General features: G+C 37.9%; 1 protein-coding gene and 1 long non-coding RNA gene across 2 annotated transcripts; both read left to right on the plus strand.

Annotated features, from left to right (window-relative positions):
• Nucleotides 1-8,456: 8,456 nt before the first annotated feature.
• Nucleotides 8,457-10,589, plus strand: Inx2 (innexin 2). Its single transcript, XM_028173877.2, has one exon. It carries the CDS (start codon nucleotides 8,886-8,888, stop codon nucleotides 9,963-9,965), a length of 1,080 nt encoding a protein of 359 aa, XP_028029678.1. The 5' UTR covers nucleotides 8,457-8,885; the 3' UTR covers nucleotides 9,966-10,589.
• A 2,724-nt stretch (nucleotides 10,590-13,313) lies between these two features.
• On the plus strand, nucleotides 13,314-14,470 carry LOC149501402 (uncharacterized). The gene is made up of 3 exons (XR_016324212.1): nucleotides 13,314-13,544; nucleotides 13,642-13,756; nucleotides 13,820-14,470. It is a non-coding gene; the product is annotated as an uncharacterized LOC149501402 (long non-coding RNA).
• Nucleotides 14,471-14,763: the final 293 nt, after the last annotated feature.

Raw genomic sequence — 14,763 nt, forward strand, 5'->3', positions numbered from 1 at the left:
GACGGGACATTATTGGGCCACTCAACACATTATCATAGAAATATATTGCTTTTATTATTTACAACATGGATATGTGCCGCTTGATAAAATCGACTCTGACAAGTTAATTCTACTTTATACCAATTGAAAGTCATAAACGGCGCGTAATGATAACAGAGCTACTTTTATTCTTTAAACACGTGTTTAGAAGCATAAAATTTACAATTTTAGTTTTAAAAAAAATTATGATGTAAAACAATTTTAATAGTTTGTTTACGCATCGCAGTGAGCTCCATTAATGTCCGTCTTCGCAACGCTATAGCAATTAGTATTATTAACGATATTTGCAAATACTCCTTGGCGTCTAGCTTTCTGTGATCAGCTTAAGAACGCACGGACGCTTCTTCTGCTTCTTCTTCCTAGTGTTTTTCCTACTTAAACTCCTCCACTATGCTCTGTCTTCGCCATCTTTTTGGGTGAGGTTATTCTTCTTCTCTGTCGTTAGCACTATTGGCAGAGTGGTCGTGGTCATCAGGTGGTGGTGCGCTTCACCAGACGTCATGATTCCTCGCATACTGCTGCCCTTCTTGTGCACTCGTTGACGGGATCGTTTTTTGTTTTTGATTTTATTGCTTAGATGGGTGGATGAGCTCACAGCCCACTAGGTGTAAAGTGGTTACTGGAGTCCATAGACCTCTACAGCGTAAATGCCGCCACCCACCTTGAGATATGGGTTCTAAGGTCTCAGTTACAACGGATGCCGCACCTTTCAAACCGAAACGCATTACTGCTTCACGGCAGAAATAGTCAGGGCGGTGGTACCTATCCATGTGGACTCACAAGAGGTCCTACCACCAGTAGTTACGCAAAATTACGTATACAGCTGCCGTTAAACTGGTCGGTCCATCGTAACCGTGATCTGCCGCGCGGTCTTGTATGCTCTATCATGTCCTACAGCACAAGGCGATTAACCGAGTCATCATCCCGTTTGCGACACATGTCCGAAGAAGTGAGAATGCGACCCTGTACGATGGAGGATAGACGTTGCTTGTTTCAGAGTTACTACTATAGAATTAATTGACTGATTCGTTCGAGATTATTCTACTCCGATAAAAAAAAACTAAATGCATACTTAGAAAACGTAGTACATTTCAAAACATTAAATTAAAAACTTGTGATGCGTATTGAATATTTATTTAATAATACTTAAACAGCTATTGTACATTGAAGACAAAACATAGCGTTTTATCAAGAATCAGCAGAGTCTTGCCGACTTCACAATTGTAATTTGAATAAAATACTAATATACTTGAGTCAGGGACGGATTTGCGTCTAGGTCCCTGAGGCCCAGACCTAAGGCGGCATGATTTCAGGGGCAGCAAAGTTTTTAAATTCCAAAATTTTAGAGACGATAAAAAGTAAAGACAGTCTCCTTGAAAATGAGTTCAGATTATTTTTTAAAAAATTAGTTATTTATAAAGTTATGTTAAATTTAAAAAAAAATCAAATTAATCAAAAATAACCAAAATTAATAATATTATTCTAACATTAAGGGCGGCACGATAAACAGGGCCTAGGGTGGCTGAGATCAAGCCTAAATCCGTCACTGCTCAAGATGTACTTACTAACTGCACAAAAAATAGTTTCCACATGCAAACGACCGCGTTTTGGGAATCTTGCATTTATATTCAACTCACAACTTCTGAGTAGAATTCTGTGTCGTTTTTAGGGATGTCACTAAATGTTTATTATGTACTAATCTTTATGAATGTTCACATTTATTTATTAATTATTATTACCACTACATAGTATAAAATAAAGTCGCTTTCTCTGTCCCTATATCCGTATGTATGCTTAAATCTTTAAAATTACGCAACGGATTTTGATGCGGTTTTTTTTAATAGATAGAGTGATTCAAGAGGAAGGTTTATATGTATAATAACATCCATTAAATAGTGTAAAAATCAATAATAAATTACATTTTCCGAAGCGAAGCGAGGGCGGGTTGCTAGTAAATTTTAAAGTTATAATATTGACGGACTTGCTGGTCAATAGTTAGAGCCCCTGAGCGTTGCGTTCGATTCCGTATGTTTATCAGTCTCTGGTGCCAATAACACAGGGAATCCTGAATGGTAGCCGGATGACCGTGCGTGATTATTGTTATTATATTGCGTCTAAGCAATGGAATTTTAAACATCATATCATAACATCAATACTATAATTCACGTGTTTTAAAATAACGACTACATCTATCGACATCAATAACAATCGACAAAAATAGATAATTGTAGATCGTTCAAATACTCTACTATACGCTAGGGTTCAGTGACAAACGAGTCCAGCTTTTATCCGAAACGTGGACCTCCACGACGATATGGACCTAGAGTCCATCAGTAAGTACATGCAATCGACATCATGCGCCATTTCACGAAGGCGGCACGACACGACAACCCTCTCATCGTGACCGCCGGTAACTACATTCCCGATCTTGTGGACCGAATGGTAAACAGTCGACGTCGCCCAAAAAACGTCATTTCGAATCCTCCCGATCCACTAACGGTGCTTTTAGGTACCTTAAGCACCAGTCAGCGTTCTAGTCGAAGCCGTCTCTTGCGACGAAAGGCTCGGCGAGTAAATTAACCCACAGACACAGCCTACTGAGTTTCTCGCCGGATCTTCTCAGTGGAACGAGTTTCCGATCGGGTGGTAGATTCTGCGTAGCACTGCTTACGCTAGGGTTAGTGTTGGCATCGTCGTCAGGTTAGAGCCCCGTGAGCTCACCTACTAGTTCGGTGAATCTAGAATAACCCCTCGAGGTTACTAGGATAGGAAAAAAAAAAAGAATCCAGCTCTACTAAGCATAATGCAAATCGTAATATTTTAAGTATTTTTTTCTATGATCTATGATCTAGTTTTGTTCATGATCATGTTTTCTATGATCTAGTGCGCCAGCCCTACGGCACCTCAAACGTAACGGATCGCATGCTAATACAAGTTCAAGAGAAAGGTCATAAACACACACGGAATATTACCGCGTTTCAATTTTACATTCAATTCTTCGTAAATAGCCTTTTTGAAATCGATAAAGCTGTCTGTGGCAACAACAATCGCATGTGATCGGAATAGGGTTCTTCACTTTCTTCATGGGACTTCATTAAACAGTGTGGGAAAAATGTAGATGTAACATCACTTGAAACACGTAGTGGATAATAAATATTCAAGTTGTAAACATAACAACACTAAACTTTTTGCCTTTGACCCGTCGATATGTTTTCTTTGGGTTTTGTATAGCTGTCATATGTGTGTACGACTTGTGTAATTAGCCGATCGTGCATTTTGGTCCCGATTATGTTCCGTCAAGTGATGTGTAGTTTATGCTTCATTGTCTCAAATACTAATTTTTTTTTTTTTTTTTATTGCCCTTGTAGGCAGACGAGCATACGGCCCACCTGATGGTGAGTGGTTACCGCCGCCCATGGACTTCAGCAATGCCAGGGGCAGAGCCAAGCCGCTGCCTACCGCTTAATACTCTCCACAAGCCTCGTTTGAAGAAGGACATGTCATAGCGCTCGGGAAACACCGTGGAGGGGAGCTCATTCCATAGCCGGATGGTACGTGGCAAAAATTGCTGTCCGGATCCCTAGTTCGGGCCTTACAATTGAGACGCTTCTTTGGGCAGTTGCAAAGTGATTTCAGACCAATTGTTTAGTATTTATAAATGGTTCTTGTCAGAAAATTCTAATTAAAATATCTCGGGTGCAGCAGAACTGCTGGGGACCACCAATCTTCAGTCAAGCATGCTTATTGAATACCGGTAGCCTCGTTCCCCCATCGAGAGGTATAAAAGACAAGTATGCTTAGTGCGAGTTTTTTAACTTCTCGATAGCGTAAAAGTTAACTCAAATTTGTATGGAGTTGAACATCGCCCGTGGCACACTTTATCCAATAATTACGCACAAGCACAATTGACGAGTTTTCTCTCTGTTGTTTAGTTATGTGGAACAGCTCATGTCCCACCTGGTGTTAACTGGTTACTGGCGCTCATAGACAATAAATAATGTAATTATCGTCACATATCTTGAGACATGAGTTAGATTTTCTTTCCCTGCCTATTCGATGGTAGCCCAGGAGGCTATGCCAGCTTCCCACGATCGGGGCTCGCGGCATCGAGCAAAATCTTGCATTTATTGTATCCAGTAAATATCCTCACATAGGGAACGGTGACTCTTAAACTAGAAACCCGAAGCGAACTCAGCAAAACCTTCCTGCTGTTAGTAATGGTAATTAACCAATTCACTTTGAACACTCAGTACTGTATTAAATCAAACAACAAAATACTTTGTAGGTATTATTCAACAACGCTATATCCGTTTTCGTTGTATTTAATTAAATACTATGTATACTATATTAAATAATTAGTAGTCATCGTGGCCTAAAGGATAAGACGTCCGGTGCATTCGTGTGTAGCGATGCACCGGTGTTCGAACCCCGCAGGCGGGTACCAATTTTTCTAGTGAAATACGTACTCAACAAATGTTTACGATTGACTTCCACGGTGAAGGAAATAACATCGTGTAATAAAAATCAAACCCGCAAAATTATAATTTGCGTAATCACTGGTGGTAGGACCTCTTAGGAGTCCGCACGGGTAGGTACCACCACCCCGCCTATTTCCGCCGTGAAGCAGTAATGCGTTTCGGTTCGAAGAGTGGGGTAGCCGTTGTAACTATACTGAGACCTTAGAACTTATATCTCGAGGTGGGTGGCGCATTTACGTTGTAGATGTTTAAGGGCTCCAGTAACCACTTAACACCAGGTGGGCTGTGAGCTCGTCCACCCATCTAAGCAATAAAAAAAAACTTAATCGCAAAATAACGACTACGCGATTCCACAGAAAACGCGATTCACTTATTACAAAAATTCCAATCCCGTTTTATGACTTTGGACCTCACACAAGTCCGGCAATATAGACGATGTACGGACTCATTTGTCACCGGAAATAGTGTATTTGTTATCATATCTCAAGGTGGGTCGCTGTAATCATATTGAGATGTCAACTTACTCGTGTGACAACTTAAATCCAACTATATAGGCCGTAAAATTTTTCAGCAAAATGTACAATATATGTGTGTATGTATATATAATAATATGTTGTATGTGTTTATATATACTAGTGGCCCCGCAGTAGTCGAGATTCGACTATAATTAATCGAAATTATAAGCTTAAACATTATTATGGTTCTATTGTCAAACACTAAATTCGATAAAATTATCACCGAATTCGCGAAAACTGCACTATAGGTCAATAATATTAATGACAAACCTACGAATAAATAGACTTATTATTTATTCGTGACAAACAATATTAATCTATTTTCAATTCGACCACAGACTTTAAACAATAACAAAAGTTTCCAAATTGACAGTAAACAAAGAGTATATTTTTATGTATGTGTTGTGTCAAATACATCGTAGTGTGCGTAAAGTTTTCTTTATTGATTCAATGTATATTTTATGCATTATTTAAAAAAAAAATTAGGATTGTGCACTTCTTCTCTATATTCTCTATACTAATATTATAAAGAGGAAAGATTTGTTTGTTTGTTTGTTTCGAATAGGCTCCGAAACTACTGGACCGATTTGAAAAATTCTTTTTCCATTAGAAGCCGACATTGTCCCTGATGAACAAAGGCTACTTTTTTTTTAATTTTTTTTATTTTATTTTTTTGGTTTCATTTGTGTTTTAATGTTTCCGAAGCGAAGCGAGGGCGGGTCGCTAGTTCTCTATAAGTGTGGAAAATTTCATACTCCTCCGTCTGTGCAATTTTCGTAGAAAGGGATACAAAGTTTTTGCTTCACGTATTAATATATAGATATTTCAATTGATAGGTATACCGCGTGTAATTTGTTTCCTAGTGATTCTCGTCCACCTGATTGTTGTCGATAAGATCGCCAATTATACTTACTGTTTTGTATTAAGTGTTTTGCATATTTTATTTATTTTATATACAATAAAGCATACTCTCTCTCTCTCTCTCTTCCTCACTCATTCAAAATATCAACTAAATTAAATAAAAATATAAACTTTCACATGATCAGGATAATGAGAATCATAACGTGGGAAAATCAGATTATTATTTTGGTTTTATTGTTGAAACAACGTTATAACGTCACCGTTACCGGAGCCCATAGACATTTACAACGTAAATGCGCCACCCACCTTGAGATATAAGTTCTAAGATCTCAGTATAGTTACAACGGCTGCCCTACCCTTCAGACCGAAACGCATTACTGCTTCACGGCAGAAATAGGCAGGGCGGTGGTACCTACCCGCGCGGACTCACAAGAGTTCCTACCACCAGTAAGAAATTGGTATTATTGGTATTATATGCGATTGTGGAAATAAGAAAATTAATATTTTTATTAAACGAACTCAAAAGATTAATTAATTTGACGGATTCCATGTTAATACGCTTTATTGGCTTAGTCTGGCTCAGTATAGTTACAACGGCTGCCCCGCCTTTCAGACCGAAACGCATTATTGCTTCACGGCAGAAATAGGTAGGGCGGTGGTACCTACCCGTGCAGACTCACAGGAGGTCTTACCACCAGTAATTACGTAAATTATAATTTTTGCGGGTATGATTTCTGATTCAGCTAGGCACTGCTCTTGCTAGGGTTAGTGTTAGCAAATTCTCTTAGGTTAAGCACGTGAGCTCACCTACCGATCCTCGCGTTGTTGGTATAGCTCCGCAGGCTACCTACGATCAAGGGACAAAAAGGAAGATCAATCGAGCGCCCTAAATTTTCGACTTCAGTTTTGGTTTTATTCGTATTAATAAAAATTACGTATTTCACTAGAAAAATACGAAGATATCGTTCGACAATATCCGCGACAAAGATTAGATAAAAATAACAAAAATCATTTTGGTGAGCGAAACATGATATTGGGCTTTTTTTTTCACAACCGAACCTAGAAATGAGTCATTATTAAGGTAATGTAGTTGTAAACTGACTCACAATACTACTACAAGAACTCGACAAAAACAAATTCATTAAACTATAGACAATAAAAAAAATGCGAATTTCGATGGACACTTTTTTGTTGATGGTGTTTTTATAACCCTAAGGGCATATCTGGCTTTAAGCTGAACCCATAGACACTAGAAGGTGAACGAAAGGTTCACCTTGAAATTTAAACTGAATTCGATTATGGACTGTCATACCATAACCGCAATTGTGGCAGAAATGAGTAACGCCAACAAACCAAAAGAAAAAATTTAAAAACCTTGTGAAAATTTATTTTTTGGTCATGGCATGGCGCTTGCGTTCCTTCTACTATTCACCAATCTTGCGTTCAAAATCAAGAAAAGTATTTTATTAATTTATTTATGTATATCCTTATGAAAGTAGTCTTACAAGCAACGACCATGTTCTCAAATGATTACATTTATAAAATAGGCCTTGACATAATCGTTATTGCCGGTGGGTAAGGCCTCTATTGAACCTAGTTTATACTACTATATAAATAGTGCATTACAATCAAAAATGGAGACCATAAAACAGTTATATGCATCTGTCTTTTTTATTACTTATTTGTGTGGACGCGCTCACGGTAAATCTGGTGTTAACTTGTCACCCATGGTCATGGTATGGAACCCATAGGCATCAAGAACGTACATGCCGCCACCCACCTTGAGCCATAAGTCTAAGTCATAGTTTTTCAGCACAAGTGAGCTACAGCCGCAATACTGCCTAAATAACCGAAACGCATTACTGCTTCACGGCAGAAATAGGCAAGGTGGTGGTACATACCCGTGCGCGCTTACAAGACGCCCTACCACCAGTAAGATGCTTTCATAAAATTAAAGAATAAATCTTTTTTTTTTATTCAATACAAGATCGTGCTGTTCTGTGAAATAAAAACTTAGTACCGTCATATTTCAAGTAAGCAATGACAAAATTCTGGAAGATTAAATTTGAAAATCAATATCGTTTATTGTAAAAACATATTATTAGGCGGGCTTTTAAAACGTTCACATTCAAATACCTACGATTTGTTTTTAACGGCTTAAATACGGTAGCCCCGTGCACGAGAGGCCTAAGCGAACAGGCGAAGATATTGGAAATTAAATTCAGCACACCAGTTTCTTTTAAAAATTAAATGCAAGTTTATCATAAATTGATACGTTCTTAACATTGTAAATTGGGAAGGCTCAACTAGTGCATGTGTATTTGTTAACTTTTGGCCCACAAAGCTTAATAATGGAATAAAATAATACCTAATTTAAATCATTGAAAACCTTATAACTTTTCGTCGGGCAGCGATTTGATTGATGTCCATGATCAACACAGACAATAAAAGTAAAAAATTAAAATTGCAGACTCATTAATTTCATACCTACCATACTATTTAAAAAAATTACCGACATGTAACATTGAGTTACTGGAAGGTTTTTGCGATTAAAAACGTTAAATTAAAACTTTTATGGTAAGCAAACTTAGGTGCAGTACATAATTATAAACTATCTTCTTTGAAAGTTACTCGCTTGTTTAAATAACAGTGTAGATAGTAAACGTAGTACAACAAGATTTACACCGGGGTAATTACGATGCCGTAATGTTTCCAGTAATATGTCTCGTTGGCCGCCCGCTGGCAATCAATGTTCAGCAAGGGCGAGATGCATAGCCGCTGGGTAGCAGATGACGCTTCAAATAGGTAGAAATAGGGTCAGTGTTGTGTCGTTGATCCGAGGCAAGTTACGGGGCGGGGCCTACAGCGACCCGCGCACCCCACCGCACACAGCACACCAGCCTGAAGCCTGTGCCATTCCATTCCGCACCCGACACGAGGACGTAGCGCACGTCCGTACTCACGACCGCGACCGACGCGCCGCGCGCCCGCCATGTTTGACGTTTTCGGCTCCGTAAAGGGGCTTCTCAAGCTCGACTCTGTGTGCATCGACAACAATGTGTTCCGCTTACATTACAAAGCCACCGTGATTATCTTGATCGCGTTCTCGCTTCTCGTCACGTCGCGACAGTACATCGGTGACCCGATTGACTGCATCGTTGATGAAATCCCGCTCGCCGTTATGGACACGTACTGCTGGATATACTCTACTTTCACCATCCCGAACAGACTTATCGGCCGCGTCGGAAAGGATTACGTGCAACCCGGCGTCGGCCCACATGTCGAAGGACAAGACGAAGTTAAATATCACAAATATTATCAGTGGGTTTGTTTTGTGTTATTCTTTCAAGCAATCCTGTTTTATGTTCCCCGCTACTTGTGGAAAACGTGGGAAGGAGGCCGCATCAAGATGTTGGTCCTGGATCTTAACTGTCCCATCGTTGAAGACGAGTGCAAGTCGGGTCGTAAAAAGCTACTTGTCGACTATTTTCACACGAACTTGCACACTCAAAACTTTTACGCTTTCCGATTCTTTATATGTGAAGTTCTCAACTTTATCAACGTAGTGGGTCAAATATTCTTCATGGACTTCTTTTTGGACGGAGAATTTTCAACTTATGGCAGTGACGTGGTCAGCTTCACAGAAATGGAGCCCGAGGAACGCGTGGACCCGATGGCCAGAGTGTTTCCTAAAGTAACTAAATGCACCTTCCATAAATACGGTCCATCCGGTACGGTGCAGAAATTCGACGGCTTGTGTGTTTTGCCATTAAATATCGTCAACGAGAAGATCTACGTGTTCCTCTGGTTTTGGTTTATGATACTATCTATCCTGAGTGGAATTTCTTTGTTATACCGCATGGCCGTCGTCGCTGGACCCCGCGTCCGTCTCTACTTGCTGCGCGCACGCAGTCGCCTCGCGCCACAAGAGCAAATCGAAGCCGTAGCCCGCAAGCTACAGATCGGCGACTGGTTCGTTTTGTACCAACTCGGGAAGAACATTGATCCACTGATTTATAAAGAACTGATGACCGAGCTAGCGGAGAAGTTTGAAGGAAACGACAAAGTATAGTTACGCCGGTATATTAATGAAGGACAGTTAAGTTTGGGTCGTCCGTGTGACGTGTTAGTGAACGAAGGTCCGGTCCGCGTCTCGGCCGCTTTACTTGCGTCCGTGGCGCGGACCGGGCGAGGCCGCCAAGTCGCCAGACGAGGCGGAGAATGACCCCATCGGCCCACTACTCATTGTATTCCAGAAACGCTTTAAAATTATGACGCCACCGGCTCCGAGTGGTCCTGACTCTTCCAAGCGCAACATTTTGACTGAATCGTGCCACTTGCGCGAGTGCATTTAGCATAACGTTTTGGAATGTTTACTAATAGTCGTAGCCTTTAGGTAGATCTCGTGCCTTCGTTTTTTATTGTATTATTATACGTGTGCGAGTGTATTGTAATTTTGAAGGGATGTCTCATTGTGATATGTAATTATTATTAATCTAAATAAGTGTTTAACGTGAACGAGATTGAAAGAATGGACAGCTAGCTTATTGCTGCTTAGTTTAGATAGGTAGTTATCACTAATGTCTTTGTTATCGAATGCTATACTCGATACGATAAATTAATCGAATTCGACAATACTGTAATGTTTTACTGTTTCATAGGTACTTGTGTATTACATTGATAAATTTAGTCATACACGGTTGATATATTTTCTGAATATATTTACTTCGAAAAAAAAATTGTTTTGTTTCATTCTAATTCCTCTAATGAGTGGACTAATAGATTAATGAGTCATGTTAATATTATGATAACAATGCATGATACCTTACGTTGTCACACAAAGAAACCGCTAAAGTGTACAGTAACGCCATCTATAGTTTACGGACTAAAAACAACTTTTATAAACGTAAATGCGAAAGACAGATGTCGCTAAACTATTTTAATATTTTATTGCATTTTTAACGTAAACGAATCACAAAAATTATAAAATTTTCTTTTTCATTTCATAACGAGGATAACTAACTTTCTGTACCAGTATACTAATACAAAAAAAAACTATTTAATACAAAGTGATGCAAATTTCCTTGATTTTAACAAAAAAGTTATTAATTCCGAAGAGAATTACTATTACCTCGAAAGCGTTGAGCCCATAGCGAAAGTTTAAAAGTATTGGTTAGAGGGGGATAGAAGATTAAGATCCAGTTACAAACCTGCCATATTCAGTAATAACATAAAATTATTAAAGCGTGTACATTTAGTTAAAAACACGTCTCATTCAAATCTTTCAACCAATTCAATAAGGTTATGTTATTTTGTAATTAGCGCTCGTACTCAAATATTAAGTGTAATAAATATGTTAATAACAATTTAGGTACCGTAAAATGGGGCGATTAGGGACAAATTCCAACTTTATGAGCAATTTTAAGGTAGTTGTTGATGTATATAATGCTATATCAGGATCAAAATGATTGAGTCTTGGGGGCATCTTTGTTGTCTAATTTAAAATTATGCAACTAGCATTCCAGTTTAAGCAAAAAATGCAAAAATAGGTGTAATCCCTATTTACCCGAAAATTGCGGTTAATTGGGACGAAATGAGAAATTTGCTAGGGTTGGCACTACTTTTATTTTTATATATAGTTTTAATTTATTTATTTATTTAGTTGCACCAACAAAGTGATCATCAATAAAAAAAATTGAAAAACTGACAAAAGTACATGGCAGACATCACCTCAATTATAGGTGCAATCGACAGTGCATTAACAACAAAAAATATAATAGTGGGCTTTCTTAGAAACGGTTTATATTTCTCCGTTCTTGGTAAGTACTTAGGGGCTGATATTTCTATCTGGGTTAAGAGATTAGGTGTGTCCGTTATTCTATGGATTAATCAGATGAATACCCCCACTCTGAACAAATATTAAATATTTTATTATGTATTACTTAGACATTTTTGTCCACCTTGAGATTTCATTGATCTTGTTACATGTCTCTGCAAAATTGACTTACTTATATTAAATTGCTTATCTATTTCAACTAAAGACTTATTCCCAATTTCGCTTCGAATAAACCAGATTTTTACCAACAAATTTAAAAAATATTGTTATAACTACATAGACAACCCTACAAACCTGTACCTATTTATACTTAGGTCGTTTCCATTTCACGTATTCTCATCCCAATTGACCCCTTTTTCGTTGTTATTTGTACCTAAGACGTCCCCAATATCCCCAAAAACAACAGATTTTTACATGTATTTTTATTTAATTAAATACATTAAAACCAATAACAACTGAGACTTATCTTTAATATATATGCTGGTTCAAACACTAAATAACGTTTATAAATCATAGTCGTCTTCTATTATTATCAAATAAATAAAAGAGAGCAAAGTTTCTAGCACTAAAATAATTACCACCACAGGAAGTTAATTTGAAACGCGATTTTTTATAAGTTAGCAGCTATTATCATGCATATTCAGAGTTGTTTTGTGAACTTTCAACATTCTACTATTAAACTACAAAAAATGGAAGATTTTGCAACGAATATAAAACTTATATTGAGCGTCGAAAGATTTTCCCGGTTTTTTCCCGATTCGCCTCTCAATCCCTAATCGCCCCATTTTACCGGTAATTCAAATTTTTTACTTTGACTTTTGTTGACCACAGATTCGTTGTTATCCTTTTGAACAGGCAAAAGGATCTAGCTTAAACTTCTCTATTATTTGTAATAAATTAGAACAATATACAATTCGTAAAGGGGAAATTAAATGGATTTATAGGAAACGGATTGAAACTATATGAAATGAAATAACCGATCACTAAGCTATTTGTGAGAAATCACTATATTGATGCAGTAGTTGAAATGAGTCGTCTATTATCAAAGGCGGCAATCTGTGCATTTGGATAAAAAAATGTTATTGATATGTCAATACAGATTGATTTGAATATAATCGTCTCCTTCAAAGAATACGGTTCAAAACCTGCATTAAATAAAGGTTGATATTTAACCTGTTATTTATCTAAGATGTCGTTCAGAAGAGTTTTGTGACTGCCAATGGAATACAAAGTCAATAATTCGTTTTTCTGATTTACCAATAATTGTCCAAAAGTCACATTGCCGGCTTTGATAATAGTCGACTCAAATACAAGCCAAAACAATTTCCAGCTTTAAAATTCTAAGAGGTCGAATCTCAACTTAGTTACAAGTGCGGAATGTATGAACCAAAAAAATTTAAATAAAAGATAAGTTATAAAATAAACCGTGCATCAGGAAATTTGAATTATTTACGATATTCACCGGTACATATTTATAAGACATAATTGTTATTTGTAGACCTTGAAAAAAAAATGATGTTTCTAGAGCCTAGAAATCACCCGGCTTATCTCTATTAATTTGTCCACCGCTTATTGGTTCTTATCATAAACGTCCTGAACAACTAACAAGTATTTAAGTAATGGAAAAAATCTAATTCAGAAACAATTATTACGCTTATCAAGCGTAAATAGCAAAGTACAATATATGTTTGATGCGATAAACGCAAGAAGCAAAACATATGAGCAGTATTATGATTACAACAAGGACAAACGTGTCACCGTCAGTACCTGGTTACAAACGATACGGTTATTTAGTTTTCGCATACTGTTTATTCGGTGAGTAGATTTTAATAACATTTTATTCACAACAATACAGAAATATAACGATTCCGTGGACGGCTCTCTAAATAGATAAATAATTTTATGTTTCAAGTTTGCGGATTCACAACAATGAAGATCCCGTTAATCATCACGCCACAATTCCAGTGTTCCAAGGTCCCTGCAAGCCACCGTTGGAGTGTATCTTGCGATCTTTCGAATAACGTAAAGTAAAGAATTCATTTCATAATAAATACGAGTTTGTTTCCAAAATTTCAGGAGTCCGTTTTCAGTTTACAGAGAAACCACTAAAAAGAGGGTCTCACTCTTACGTCATCAGCGCGTCATTAGCGTCATGTACTGCAGCTCCCACACCCACGCAGTTCAACAGAAGCTATCTACAGCAGTCAAATCACAGCAAACCAGCATTGCAGCCTTAAAATACAGTTCGTAGCGGACATTGCTAACTTACTCGTACTTACTAACACGACCAGAGGCGGCTTTACCTATGGTGCAAGGTATGCGTTGGTAACCCTTAGTAGAGGGTGCTAAGGTAATGATCACACACTGGCTCTACGTGGGCTAGAAACGCCTTTGGGCACGACTTCCTATCCTGGTGAAGAGTAATGTAACGCGGTACAATCTTAGAATAGAATAAATTTTCCAAAAACCGAACCTTCTAGAACAACTGCTTCTAGCCTCTATACATCTTTTGCAATATGTGTGCTCATGGACTCATAGCTCAGTTCATATTAAAGGCTTGAAGGATTGACCTTAGAGAATTAAACCGAGAGGCGAGACAATTAGAATGTATTCATCCTGCATACAAAACGCGCCAATATTGAGGAGCAGAAAGAAGGACCTATGCAGGAAACCTCAAAAACGCAGAGCTTGGTTTTTTTCCGAGTACTGCACGAATAAGTACATAAATTATGAAAAGAAATGGCACAGTAAATGATCCGCCCAGGCTCCAGCTTTGCATGAGTCAGGATAGTGCTGAGATTAAAGTAAAGAAAACATTACATTAATGCATATATTATATTGTGTAGTAGTCAGAACATTCTTCTTTCTAGTAGAATTATTTCCAACCAGAACCTTGTTTACCAAAATTCGCATTTGGTGGTTCGATATTTCCAAATTTCCTTTCATTTACTAAAAGGACAAGTTTGTAGCCCCAGCGAATTAGGTTCTGAGTTCATCAATATATTTACCAGTCAGGACAATTAATGATTGCAAA

The sequence above is a fragment of the Bombyx mandarina genome, chromosome 15, assembly GCF_030267445.1.
Source record: "Bombyx mandarina strain Sakado chromosome 15, ASM3026744v2".
NCBI classification, from domain to species: domain Eukaryota; kingdom Metazoa; phylum Arthropoda; class Insecta; order Lepidoptera; family Bombycidae; genus Bombyx; species Bombyx mandarina.

What these genes read in the sequence shown, in the direction of transcription:
- Inx2 (XM_028173877.2), top strand. Translation starts at nt 8,886, where the DNA reads ATGTTTGACGTTTTCGGCTCCGTAAAGGGGCTTCTCAAGCTCGACTCT.